Source organism: Gigantopelta aegis, chromosome 6 (assembly GCF_016097555.1).
Source record: "Gigantopelta aegis isolate Gae_Host chromosome 6, Gae_host_genome, whole genome shotgun sequence".
Taxonomy (NCBI): Eukaryota; Metazoa; Mollusca; class Gastropoda; order Neomphalida; family Peltospiridae; genus Gigantopelta; species Gigantopelta aegis.
In genome coordinates, this window is record NC_054704.1 from 83361427 (window position 1) to 83376650 (window position 15224).

Sequence of the window (15224 nt, forward strand, 5' to 3'; positions counted from 1 at the left end):
TTGTTTGATAACTAGATGAATTGGTCGCCATAGCAGCTACCAGTGTTCAGGAAAAATTATAATTTGCCCTGAACACTGGTATTTTGGATAGTGGAGTAAGAGTTATTTTCAAAGGTAATGAAAAAAGCACCTTAAAAATGTAAACTACATGTACCATATAAAAGAATATAAATAATCAATAGATGCATATGTATAATTGTAATATCCAAACTTCAAAATTTCAAAATGTGTGCATTCACAGACCTGTCAACCTTTAGTCAAGAGAAAGCAGGAGGTGCGTGTTGAAAAAGCAGGAGATTTTGTCAAAAAGCAGGAGATTTTTTAAATTCATACAATTTAACCCAAAATCGCAAGATTTAAAAAAAAAATTATTATAATAAGTTATATGAATACTATATAATGTCATATATACTTGTTAACCTTAGATATTGGCATTTAAAAAAAAAAAAAAAAAAAAAAAAAAAAAAAAAATTATTAATAAATTTTATTTTAATTTTTTTTAAGTTTAAATATTATTATGATTTAATACATATTTTAAAAAACCCCAATATTTTATGCAAAAATGTTAAGAACATGAACAAGAAATTAAAAAATTAATTAGTACATTTACGGTATTACACTTACACTGTTACAGCCTTACAGGTTGCGTTACATTATCATTTGTGGTTAGTGTACCTAAGTTTCAAAGACAAATTTATATAAATCTTATAAATTAATATTCAGTTTTTACTATAATGAGGAACGGTGGCGTGGTACTTATTTAAAATCATTATAATGATGCAATAAACATTGTATTTTCATTAATCATAAGTAAAACCTCATTATGGACATCGTGTGAAATATACCGGAATTATAGTCATTTCCGTGAGTAACTTTATGTCAATGTCAAACACAACATTTTTTAATTGTACAAAAATAATTTCTTGAAGTGTACCCTTATAACCAACATTTTACTGCACAAACATACAAACACACAAACTGACACAAGTATGTTTATACAGCTAATTGCTCTTTTCGTTGTCTTGCTGTGACATGTGATTTTAACATGCATCGTGTGTATCGCTGTCAACTCGTGAATCTGGCAGTTCAGATTCGTCATAGTTGCATTATGTAATCCAGTGGGAAGACATTTTACAATTCAGAGGTGTTATTAGAACTAAATTGGATAGTTTTTTTTTTTTATATGGCAACACTGAATGTCAATACACAGCCTGTTGAATTAGCGGCAACACGCTTCGTAGCCATTTCGATGACAACAAACATTATAATAACACGTCATTTTATAAACTCCATGTGCTTTTTTAACAATATAAATAGGCTATCCCACAATTCTTACATCGGCAAAGGTTAAACAGTCGGGACAGTTCGGTCTGTTACATTCTCAGAAACCGAAAGTAGTCGACATTTTCCGAATGAGAAAAAAAGGCAGAGTTACTTCCCTTATGTTATTTTGACAAAAGAGGATGGATTTTTTTTTATGCTTACAAAAATGTCATTGAACAGGCGAAATTGTCTCCCGCACAGGGGAAAGGAGATTTGATCAAATACCGGGAGACTCCCACGGAATCCGGGCGGGTTGACAGGTCTGCCATTCATTCATTTTCATTTATACTTACAAGCATGCATTCCTGGACACACAGCTCAGCTATCTGGGCTGTCTGTCCAGAACAGTGGGTTAGTTGTTAGTTGTTAGTGGTTAGTGATAGAGAAGTCTGAGTTGTGGTCGTACACCTATACATTGATATTTCTCGTTCCAGCCAGTGCACCACAACTGGTATATCAAAGGCAGTGGTATGTACTACTCTGTCTGTGGGATGATGCATATAAAAACTCACTTGCTGCTAATCGAAAAGAGTAGCCCATATAGTGGCGACAGTGGGTTTCCTCTCTCAATATCTGTGTTGTCCTAAACCATATGTCTGACACCATATAACCGTAAATAAAATGGGTTGAGTACGTCATTAAATAAAACATTTCCTCCTTCTTTCTATCCACTGAGCCCGTAACAACTTGGTCTGGTAAGGAACCGGTACCGGGATGCGAACCTAGTACCTACCAGTAAATAATAAAGTTTGTTTTGTTTAACAGCATCACTAGAGCACATTGATTTATTAATCATCGGCTATTGGATGTCAAACATATGGTCATTTTGACACAGTCATAGAGAGGAAACCAGTTACATTTTTCCATTAGTAGCAAGGGATCTTTTATATGCACCATCCCACAGTCAGGATAACACATACCACAGCCTTTGATATGCCAGTCATGGTGCACTGGCTGTGACAAGAAATAGCCCAATGGGCCCACAGATAGGAATCAATCCCAAACCAACCGCGGATCAAGCGAGTGCTTTACCCTCCCCTAAGTCCAGTATGGCTTAACCACTGCACCACCGAAACCTTTAATGTGTGCAGTCAAGTCTAACCATGTCACATTACATTATTTGTCTATTGGGCCCAAAACACTAGGTCTGGTATATTTTGATGTCAGGGTCTCTTTAACTGTTACAAATATATTGACTGCATTAATATCTTTAGAATGATTTTCATCTATAAAAACCAACAATAATTATGAAAAATTCCACATTAATATATACCTCTCCCTTCGTTTATTAAGACAGATGAAAAAGGTTGAAAATGTTGTGCAGCTGGCAGTGTAAAAATATTAACACATACATGTATGTAGTTTGCACCAGCACAGATGCAGTGTATTTTTTTCATATTCAGTTCAGTGAGTTTTATACGCCCGTCTATGAGTCGTATTATTATACGCCCATCTATGATGGGTTGTTCATCCATCTGTCCATATCTTACATACAGATGCAAGAAAGAAAGAAATGTTTTATTTAACGATGCACTCAACACATTTTAATTACGGTTAAATGGTGTCAAACATATGATTAAGGACCACACAGATAATGAGAGAGGAAACCTGCTGTCACCACTTCATGGGCTACTCTTTTCGATTAGCAGCAAGGGATCTTTTATATGCACCATCCCACAGACAGGGTAGTACATACCATGGCCTTTGATATACCAGTCATAGTGCACTGGCTGGAACGAGAAATGACCCAATGGGCCCACTGACAGGGAATGATCCCAGACTGACTGCGCATCGAGCACCACTGGGCTATGTCCCGCCATCTCACATACAGATGCATACAGGATCATCAAACTTCACATGTAGGAACAACATGGGATGGCGTATCATGTACCTCACGGGTACTCTTGTTTTATCATCTGGTACCATACTTGTCAGACCCGTACCCAGCAGGCCCAGCTTCAGTGTGTTTAGGGCCTTAAAGGTGCTGACCCTAGCTTTGACCCTCAAAAATTAACACTGAGTTTGGTTATTCTAATACCATAGAGTAAAACTGTCAGGAGTATGTGACACTGAAACAGGGAAATAGCCTTATAATAAACTGGAGTTTGTTTCCGTAACTGTCTTATAGGTACGTGTGTTTTCAGAATTATGAAAAATACATTTCGTGGTATTAGAAACACCAGGTTGACTAGCAACATTTCAAATGTAGAAAAATGGTTAATCTAAACAATGTCTTGATTTAATCAAAAACGTCTCAAATATGCCAGTGTGTTTAAAAACTAGGTTCTGTCACTTAAATACATAGTCTGAAATCTTTATCTCACATCTGTAATCTTGAAAACTCCAGAGTACCTTGAGGTCAAGGAGTTGTTGAATGACATCATTTTCACCAACAGACAGTATATTTATCGGAAACCACTGATATATTCCTAGCTTGTTGGTTCAGTCCCTTTAACATTGAAATAATGAATGTGTATTTCACAGAAAATGGAACATCATTTCTGCAGATTTGCATGATAGTATGCAAATACAGATTCTATTTGCATATTATCAGAAAGTCATTACAAATAAAGCTGCATACTCAGTTCCCAAGGTTTTTACAATTCCTGTTTTGTATCAAATGTATTTTAAGCTAACACAAAGTTTCCAGAATGACCATGTCTGTGGCAAAGTGCATATAAAAGATCCCTTGCTGCTAATAGACAATTGTAGTGGGCTCCTCTAAAGCTGTATCCTAACCGGATGTGAGCGATTATTTTAGAAATCATTGATTTCAATCGCAGTATCCTAACCGCACATGTACGGCACGATGGATAAATATGTTGTGTCTCATGCATCCGGTTAGGATACGCCGATTGAAATCAGTGATTTCTAAAATAATCGCTCTCATCCGGTTAGGATACAGCTTAAGAATTATCAAATGCTTCACATCCAATAGCTGATGATTAATAAATCAGTATGCTTTAGTGATGTCATTAACAAAAATGAATAAACTTTTAACTTTAAATTTTTTAAAATTTTAATCAAGTTACATGTACATGTAAGCATAAAAGAAACCTGTAATAGCTGAAATTATTTTACACTATTTAAAAAGTAGGTCAGCTTTATTTGCTGTGAAATACATTTTGTTAATATTTCACAGATTTAATTGTTCATGTGATACTGATATATGTTTATCTATTTCAGAATATGTCAGTATTAGAAAACCATCACTGGAGATCTCTGGTGGGAGTGCTACATGAAACACAAGTCCTAGATCATCTGTCCAAACCAGACTGGTACGTTGACACATGTTAAACAATACTGATGAATCAAGGAAACCAGTCATCACTTTTTTTTTGGCAACAAAGTTACAGATTGTTGTGCATCTAAACTTTTATGATCCTGTCTGTGGGATGGTGCATATAAAAGATCCCTTGCTGCTAATCGAAAAGAGTAGTCCATGAAGTGGCGACAGTGGGTTTCCTTTCGCAATATCTGTCTGACACCATATAACCATATATGAAATGTGTTGAGTGCATCGTTAAATAAAACATTTCCTTCCTAAACTTGTATGTTAAAACAATTGAAGAGTTCTTTCTTTCAGCCAAATGTTTCTTGTTTCAGCCAGTGCACCACAACTGGTATATCAAAAGTCATCCTGCCTGTGGGATGGTTCATATAAAAAAATCCCTTGCCACTAATGGAAAAATGTGGCAGGTTTCCTCTCTAAATCCATAATGTCAAAAAATGTTTAACATCCAATAGCAGATGATTAATAAATCAATGTGCTCTAGTGGTGTCGTTAAATAAAACAAACTTTAACTTTTCTGTGGACCAAATGTTAAAATAACTGTTAAACTCCAAATAGCCATAATACAAACCATGTGCTGAGGTGCTGTTAAATTGCTTTCCAAATTATAATTCTTGATTAGAGCCATGTCTTTTTTTTCTCAATCTTTCGACTATTGTGAAATGTTGATGTAGATTTATTTGTTTGTACATTCCAGGAAAACCATGGAGCACCAGCTCAAATCGTTAATCCTGGCCACAGATATTATCCGACAACAAGAGTTCATGCATCGCTTTAAGGTAAATTAGAGTAGATTGTTTTTTAGTAAATGACTTGCATGGAAATTATTATCATCCATATTAAAATCTGTGTAATTAAAGTCTGGGTTGGGTTAGAGATATCTAGTGTTACTTAAAGGTTAATTTTTAAACCACCTAAAACCTTTTTAAAATAAATTATTTTGACACTGAAATGCATACTTAACTTTGAGTCAGATTTTAGTCATCAATGTTGTTAAAAATTACACAAAAATGTTTTTAAGGTTTCTAAAAATTTTGAAAGTAAATTCTTGTTAAAGATTTAAAAGCTACAACTTTTTTTCTTCTAATATTAATAAGAAATAAATTAGTATTACATACAAGTTCATATGTATGCATGTATTAGGGTCTCCATGAGTACTTGAGTACTTCAGTACGGGTCGAGTCTAGCAAGACTAATCAGTGATACAAGTTACACAATTATATGATTATTTGCTAGTTTCTCTTTTTAATCTGGCCATCCATCCGTCTGTCCGTCACAATACTGAACATATCAACCAGTTTCTAAATGCAATACAATGACATGATTTGGCATTCATGTTCAGTGCTGGAATTAAGATTTATAATGCTATTTTACTTTATATTCCTTTGTCTTATTATCATCTTGTGTAAGTGTTGGGCACTCGGGTCCGGGTCGAGTTTGACCCTCAAGTACTCAAGTCCCAATATTTTGGACTCATGGAGGCTCTAGCATGTATAAAACAGTTCAAATGTAATCTACTTAAAAGATGCATGTACATAAAATAAATTCACAAGAATAATTATAATTAATTATTTGAATAATTATTGCTAATTATTCTAATTTCAGCACCTTCTCAGTGATGCAGATTTTGACCCTTCAACAAATGCAGAACATAGGCATTTTATATTACAGGTATTGTATACAACTAATCTACACGTAGATCTTTTTGGTGTTCTTGTTTAACTAAATAATGTGCATTTATTAAACATTCTATTGGAGTTTACTAAAAACATGTTGGCAAGATCTCGGCCATCCATATTGTAATTTATAATTAACCTTCCTAGAATATGTGTAACTTTAAAAATAATTATTTTTAAAGTTACTGAAAACAGTTCAATGTTAGCTTGATTAAAAACATAGAATGTTCATAAAAGATGAAAAATAAAGCAGCAAAAGGTGGTTAATAAGCAATTTTGACTAACATAAATATCTGGTAATGGATTTTTAATGAAATGGAAATAAAGCATTTACAACAATAGCTAAAATTAACACTGGAAAAATGAGACAGTCGAATAAAACCAGTAATTGTATAGGTCCATTAGAGATTAAAAATTAAAAGAACAGTTTTTGACATTAGCATATTAATCACATAGATTAAATCAGACAAAACGTAGTGCAAAAAAAAAAACCTAAAAAATTATAAAACAAAAATAAGAATCTGATATGTGATCATTGAGTTTGTTTTGAAGCAAATTCCATATGAAATATATTCACCAAATTAACTGCAATTCATAGGCATGTTCAGGAGAGCAAGTGATGGCAAACAATTTAGACTGATACCATCGTCTTCTATCACATCACATTTGTTTAACTTTCAGCACAAAAACCAGTCTTGTTTCATATTTGTTGAAACACTTGTGAATGGCAAGCTGAATGTTTATTATCTTTATATCTGGTGTATGATGATAAATGTTTTTAATTCAGATAGCTCTCAAGTGTGCAGACATCTGTAACCCGTGTCGAACGTGGAAAATCAGCAAGGTGTGGAGTGAAAAAGTCTGTGAGGAATTCTTCAACCAGGGTTTGTCATGACTAACTATTAACTCGGATATTAATTAGGTCCATGTACATTTTTCTACTGTGATAATATTAATCAAAATTGTTTTAGGCATGTGAAAAATCAGCTGATTTATTTTCAGAATAGTTCATGAGTAGATTAACATACAGTCAGGTATTTTAACTGCATGAGTTAATTTCGTTAGATATAATACATTTATTTTAGTTGAAGAAATATTAGATTTTTTAACATATGTATAGGCAAGTAACAAGTTAATATTTTATTGTTAAGCAGTTGTCAGAGATATGCATTTTTTTTTTTTTTAATTTGGTATATCAGTAAAATTTGTGGACTGAAAGTGAAAACATAATTTTGGTGTCATATTTGAATAATCGGAGATTTGAATAAAATTATATTTATGATATAACTGTTAACAATAGATTCCAGATACATGTTTTTAATTAACACCAATTTTATTTCTTGGGTTAAAATGGACAAATCTTTTATTCCAGGAGATACTGAATGGGCAATAGACATACCAGTAACTCCAGTTTGTGATAAACAGTCCACCACAGTGGCAAAAATTCAAGCAGGTATTATATTTAAACATATTAGAATTGTTTTCGATTAGCATCAAGGTATCGTTTATATACACCTTTCAGAGACGGGATGTAGCCCAGTGGTACAGCGCTCGCTTGCTGCGCAGTCGGTCTAGGATCGATCCCCGTCTGTGGGCCCATTGGGCTATTTCTCGTTCCAGCCCGTGCACCACGACTGATATATCAAAGGCCGTGGTATGTGCTATCCTGTCTGTGGGATGGTGCCTTGCTGCTAATAGAAAAGAGTAGCCCATGAATATCTGTGTGGTCCTTAACCATATATCCAACACCATAAATAAAATGTGTTGAGTGCGTCGTTAAATAAAACATTTCCTTTATATGCACCTTTAGGACAGTACATACAACGACTTTTGATATACCAGTTGTGGGGCACTAGTAGGGATTGGAAAAACCCCATTAAGAGAATGGGTCCACCTAAGGGGTTCGAACCCATGACCTAAGCATCTCTGATTGGGATGGGGGAAAACCCAATCAGAGAATGGATCCACCGGAGGGTTGGGAGGGGGGGGGGGGGGGGGGAGCACCTCAGAGAAGTGCTCTACCAAATAAGCTAGATCCTGCCTGGATTATGGCAAAGTTTGAGCAGGATGACCGAAAAATATATTTCAACAGAATACTTAGAGCTTACTTGTTTTTTTTGTTTTTGTTTTTAAATAGTCGTAATTTGCATATTTATTGGGAGGGTGGGTAGGTGAAATTAAAAAAATTTGAAGAAGGTTTGACAAATTAAGCAAATTACATCAATTTTGAAATTTGTATTCAGATTGTTTTTTCAAATATTTGTTTTCCGGGTGCATGGAAGTTGTAATTAACAATTTTAAATATTTGTTTTCAGGGTTTATGGAATTCGTTGTGAATCCACTCTTCTTGGAATGGCAGCGTTTTAACCCGACTGAACTAAGTCGTAAAATGCTGGACAATGTCGAAAAAAACAAGAATAACTGGAAAAAGATCATTGAAGAAGAAAGTGTGCAGAACCACGTGACTGAATCGGACAGCTTTTCTTCCAAGTTCGAGGGAGATAACCCACCCCTGGAAGAGGAGAGCCACGAAGGCAACAACGACGACGATGATGATGGTGAATCGTCTCTGTCGGAAGGCAAAAGTGAAGCGGACGATGTAGTTGAAAATGACGTTAACCTAAATTTCATCTACACCGAGGAGCAGCAGAGTGAAAGTGGGCGGAGCCTGTCGCCCGTGTCGGAAGACTCGGAAACTATTCCTGTGTGTGGTGGCAGCCGGCGGCACAGTGTTCCACCTTCCTTGTTTCGCCGCGATCTCAACTTTTACTTGGGAATCAGGCACGACAGCGTCCCCAAAATTCCGTACATGCGACGTCAGAGCCTGCCGACGACGGCCATTTATCGAACTACCTCAGGTGACCGACATGCTTCCGAAAGGTCCCGCGACTCTCGAAGTCTGTCGATGGACACATTGGTAGCTCGTCCCAAACTGTCGAACCTGAGCCCCAGCATGGAGGCCAGCCGATGTGCGAGTGGTATGGATCACTTGAACTTCGATTCTTTGAAGAACCAGACTCTGGTGCTGCAGAGGGGTAGCATCACAAAGTACTCCTCACAACGAAACGTCAATTCAGTGTCGGACCTCACATTCCATCCACTGCAGCTCCACCTGGAGGACGACTTCAGACAGCTGCTGCAGCAGAGACAGGGATGCGACAATGACAGACAGCTTCCCAACGTCGGCCTGGCGTCGAGCTGGCCCACGATCACACCTAAGTCAAAAATCATCAACAATGGAATTCCAGGGATGAAAACTGCACTTGCTCAAATGAAGCCTGGCTCGTCGAAAGGGGACACGTTAGAATGCAACAGCCCAGGGGACAAACCCGTGTGTCTTTCAGAACCCCAGCGCGACCCTGGGCCTGGACGACCTCATTAATGTTTAGGTCAAGGTCACAAAACAATGGAATTAGGGCATATAGTGAGAAAACTAACAAGACAATAGAATTAGAGCATAACATTTAAAAATACATTTTTTAAGCAGCTATAATTGACTCGTCATACACACATTAATTTGTAATGAAAATTGAAGGATAGATCAAATATCTACTGGATTATATATATATATATTTTTTTTTTTTACCAAAGCTGGATAACCTTGCTCACAGGTGCTTGAAATTCTGTAGTGGCATTAGTGACAGCCCAGGTAGCTGAGGCATGTGCTTGAACCTTAATTGGATATAAGCAAGTAAATTAATGAATTAGCAATAGTAGTAGGTGAATAAACAATGTTAATAAATAAATAAATGCCAAAAATATTCAGCAAAAATTAAGACTGAATACTCACCTTGTACAATACCATTCACGTTGCTTGTAAATGACTGATGTTTATGAATAATAGATCTGAGTGCAAAAGTTTTAATATTTAATCCATATTTTTGTTTGGGGATATATCAACATCATGTATGGTATACAGTCAAATACAGTTTGCTGTAATAAAACTAGAATAATGACCATGTTCATCAATATTTGCCGAGGCTCTGCCAAGACGAATACTGATTAACTATACGAAATTGATATTTTACCTAGTAAAAACATGAGTAGAAAAGTCTGTTTATCCTATAACAGTTATAAAATAATATTTTAATTAAATATTTAGTAATTCACATTTCCAAAGTTGCCTTTGATGGAATATGACTTCCATCGCGAATGGCACAAATGTAGTTTAAAGTTTTATAATTTAACTAAATTTTATTACAATTTTATGTTTAGGTGTACAGGTCTTGTTTTATAAACAAATGACCCATTGACAGCAACAGCTATATTAAAACAGCTTGATAAACCAAACTATTAAATGACATGGATACTATGGGTATGTTATAGGATAAACGTCGCTAGATTGAAATTGTCACTAGTAAACTATAGTGTAAGATAAAAGAATATCATGCACCTGTGACTCCCATTTGGGCCTGGGTGAGGTGTAGCCCTGTGGTAAAGCACCCGCTTGATGCGCTGTCAGTTTGGGATCGATCCCCATCAATGGGCCCATTGCACTATTTTTCGCTCCAGCCAGTGCACCATGACTGGTACACCAAAGGCCGTGGTATGTGCTATCCTGTCTATGGGATGGTGCATATAAAAGATCCCTTGCTGCTAATCGAAAAGAGTAGCCCATGAAGTGGCGACAGCGGGTTTCCTCTCTCAATATCTATGTGGTCCTTAACCATATGTCCGACGCCATATATCCATAAATAAAATGTGTTGAGTGCGTCGTTAAATAAAACATTTCCTTCCTTCCAATTTGATGTTGAAACATATCAGTTGGTACATACTGTTTTCGTTCGAAAAACATTTAACAAGTTTTGAAACCAGTTAGTCCCTATTACAATTTTTGTGTGTGTCTGCAGATCAAACTAGTTACACAAGAATTGTCTGTTTTAATGTTGCAATTCTTTGAAATATTTTTGTTAAGGCTTCAAAAAATGTCTTTAATCATTTAATTTTTAGAAAACAAATTATATGAAAAGGAAGATATTTACTTTTATTATGCCCTAGACAGTTGTCGTGTGACCTGGATTCTTGAACGATGCAGTATATTTGAACTCAGGTTTTTTATGCATTCACTATTTATTTGTTCCATTCTATCAGTCACATCCACCCCAAACCATCCATATCAAATTAGCCAAATATTATTTCTGTTTTACTTGTTTGTTTGTGATAATCGTCTTGAAATCCATATTGTATGATTCAAAGAAGCCATGATACCAGAGTATCTAGTGCAATTTATGTGAAAAGCAGACTTGTTAAAAAAAAAGTCCATTACAAAAACCAGAATTATAAAAACCAAAATTATATATTTTTTGTGTTTTGCCAGAAACATAAATGCTAGCAATGGTATAAATGTGAAAAGAGGCAAAGATGCTAATTGAAAAAAATCTTAAATATATTCGATAACATGAAAACAAATGTCTGATTGTTTTGTGACTACTATCGGACTATGTTTTCCAAATATTTTCGTTAATTATTAAAATATTATACTCACCATCACAACTAATTTTCTGGCCAGTGACAAATATTTTAAACATTTTTATCCCAAATATTTTTGTTACCGGTACGTTAAAGTATCAGGATGCAAGTTTACTGTTATGCTAGTCTCAGACTGTCAACTGTCATGACAAAGTTGGCCAACTTGACGGTTGCATTGTAATTTCCCCAACACCTGACTTACGATGAATGTGCTCAGATTAACAACTAATATGAGTTATACAATGAGAATCAAGTTGTAAGAATACTCAGACTAGCAACTGGACAGTTGTAGAAGTCGTGAGCAGAAAGTTGGCCAGCTTTGTACTGGCAGTTGGTAGTCTGATCCTAACATTAGAATGACATTGATGACATTTTTGTTAAAGGCGATGCCACATCATACTAGTGCCTCATGCAAGAATAGCCGATTGCAAAACAACCATTAAAATCGGAATATTATCTTATCACAATAGGCTATTCTTGTGACTATTCTCGTATGAAGAACTAGTATCATATGGCATTGCTTTAAGTCACATCACATTACATTCATATCAGTGTAAGATATTTTTCACACTTTGCTAAATTATGTTGTTGTTGTTTTTTATCTTGGCCAGATAGCACATATTCATCAAAGTTAATTAAAACAAGTGGTGCAAGTTAGCAGGTGGGAGGGGGTTACTCTTTCCTTTTTGATTTGTTGTGAGTGGGTACATTGTGAGAGGGTACATTGTGAGAGGGTACATTGTGAGTGGGTACATTGTGAGTGGGTACATTGTGAGTGGGTACATTGTGAGAAGTGGGTGCTTGATGTTACAACATACGTTGTGTAACCTTCAAATTTAGAACCCAGTCACACTTGTGTTAAACAGCCTCCTAAACGAGTTGCACACATTGGCTTCTTAAGGATGAAATCTCATCGCACCATGCTGTAACATGATTTACTGATGTAAAATACAAACACAACTGGTTTTATTATCCTTGTGTAGGCCTACTGTAAATCATAAAATATTAGCATTCTTAAAGTTTAGCAAAATACAAATAAGTGATATATTAGCGACATAAAACTTTAGTGAGGTCGTCATATGAAAAACTAAAAAATATTTATAAAATAATAAGCTTAAGTTGTAGGATCAGCTGAAATAATATTTTTGACCAATTTTGACATTATTCAGCTTATACAGACAACTTAAATTTAGTAGGAAATTGTAGTAACGTGCATGTTAACTAACTATTGTTGTTTGCTATATCCTTTTGGCTTAATCAATAGCATGTAACCATTGTTGTGTGCATGTTCAGTTAATCATTGATAAAACAGTCACACAAACATTTTCGGAACAGTCTGTTGTACGTCTCTTTAAATTTAGTGTCATGAAATATTAGCATCTTATATGACCTTGCTAAATTTGCTAACATTTTATGCTCCCTATCACTATCAATAACACAGTACAGCATTGCCCAACTGCAAAATATTAAAATGGAGAACAATATATTTTTTATGTGACTTATATTAATGAATACTGCCAAAGAATATAGAAGAAGCACTTCTGATGGCAAGACTATTAATGTAGAATATTAATGTAGATGGTTTCTACTACATGGTTATAAATAATACAAATATACCCTGTACTCTATATTGCAATTTTAAGACTTCATTTGCTGTTTAACAAAAGTGAATGTGTACTATATTAATTATAACTGTACATTTTTAACTATTAAAATGTAAACTTCTCTTTATGGTTGTGATTATTGATCACCTGGCGAAATGTGTTATGATCATCTGAAAATGTTCATTTTTATACTAACCTTTCAAAAACAGCTTACTTCATCCCACAGAGTGAACTACTAGCACATATATTGTAAAAGAAAAGAACGAATACTAACTTTTCAACCGTAATTTTGTTCTGCTAATAAGTTCATGCTACACATTGTCATTGGGTAGATACGATTAAGTTTTCCTAAGATGTATTGGCTTGTAAAATGAAGGGGTGCTCACCAAATGCAGGTCAAAGTTCTGACAGATGAGTTAAAAAATATAACCTGCAGTCTGATGAGCAAACTTCTTCTTTTTTTTGCTGTCCAGTACAGAATCAATGAATCTGTATAATAATGATTTTGTTTTGTTTTTTTGCAGTATACATGTGTATGTTGTGTAACTGCACTACTTTTAACCCTAAAACATTTTAAAAACTCAAAAGTGTCTGTCAAGGGAGAAAGTATTGCTTTGGTTTCACTGAATCATCCATCTTAAGGTTGTGTTGTATGACATTACGTAATTACATAATCATGCTGTAGGCTGGTGGACTAGTAGAAATTCTGGATCAATCTGGTAAAGATGGGGTCATTCTAGTCCTGCAGACTAATGATATATTTTCTGTTTCTGCAACCCACTAATGGGTTAGCTTGTGTTTGCAAAAAATTAATGCTAGTGTGCAGCTAACTTTATTAACATTTAAATATTATTGCAATACAAGTCTATCGAACACTACAATTTTTTACAAATTACACTACCCTTTTAGTTAGCAGGTCATTTTAAAAATAATCAGCTTATAAAATTCAGCATTGAATTGCTTGTGTGCACCTTCAAATTATTGGTTGATGTAACCAAAATTCCCACTTGCTAGTTTTGTACTAATTTTTCAAGATAATACACTGAACTCCATTGAAAACACACAAGTCAGATTAGTACGAGGAGAAAATATAATGTGTTTAATTGATTGACCGATTGATTTATTTTATTTTATTTTTATTAAAAACATTTTTTATTAACTAGATGTATTCTGGTAAAATAAATAACCTGAAACTTGTGTCCAAGGGTTTGTGTTATTTTCATTTCAACTTATTTTGTTCTTATATCCAGTTAAGGTTCAAGCACGCTGTTCTGGGCACACACTTCAGCTATCTGAGCTGTCTGTCCAGGACAATGGGTTAGTTGGTTAGTGGTTAGTGAGAGAGAAGAGGGTGTAGTGGCCTTACATCTACCCACTGAGCCCTTAAGAACTCGCATGGGGTTGGAGCAAGTACTGGGCTGCAAACCCTGTACCTACCAGCCTGTAGTCTGATGGCTTAACCACTGCGCCACCGAGGCCGGTTTTGTGTTATTGTGTGTTTTACAGCAACCTCACAGATGCGATACTGATAACAACTGAAACTTGAGTGGGACATAATCAATGGAGTTCTGTATATTAAGATGGCCAACCAATCAAACTGCAGTATGACAGTCAGGCCAGAGCAAACCTAATGGTTTTAAAGGAATATATTGGCATGGGCAGCTGACCTTCTAAATAGTCCAACAAATTATCACCAGAGAATAATACAAGCGTATATACATTTATTAGTCCCTTAATAGTCTAATCAGAGGTTTTATTTCCAACCCTGTATTAAAAAGGAGATTTAATCTATATAATTTGAGGGTAATTTGTTAAAAATGTTTTTATTTACATAGAATTTGTTTTCTAAAAAAAAGAGAA

General features: G+C 35.1%; 1 protein-coding gene across 4 annotated transcripts in view; it reads left to right on the plus strand.

Moving 5' to 3' along the window:
* Nucleotides 1-10836, plus strand: part of LOC121375941 (high affinity cAMP-specific 3',5'-cyclic phosphodiesterase 7A-like) — a 162315-nt gene extending 151479 nt beyond the window's left edge. For all 4 annotated transcript variants that reach the window (XM_041503665.1, XM_041503667.1, XM_041503668.1 and 1 more), the window contains 6 exons: nt 4510-4601; nt 5313-5394; nt 6221-6286; nt 7079-7175; nt 7664-7744; nt 8607-10836. In XM_041503665.1, coding sequence (XP_041359599.1) covers nt 4510-4601; nt 5313-5394; nt 6221-6286; nt 7079-7175; nt 7664-7744; nt 8607-9673 — 1485 coding nt within the window. In that variant the 3' untranslated portion in view covers nt 9674-10836. The remainder of the gene's footprint in view (nt 1-4509; nt 4602-5312; nt 5395-6220; nt 6287-7078; nt 7176-7663; nt 7745-8606) is intronic.
* Nucleotides 10837-15224: the final 4388 nt, after the last annotated feature.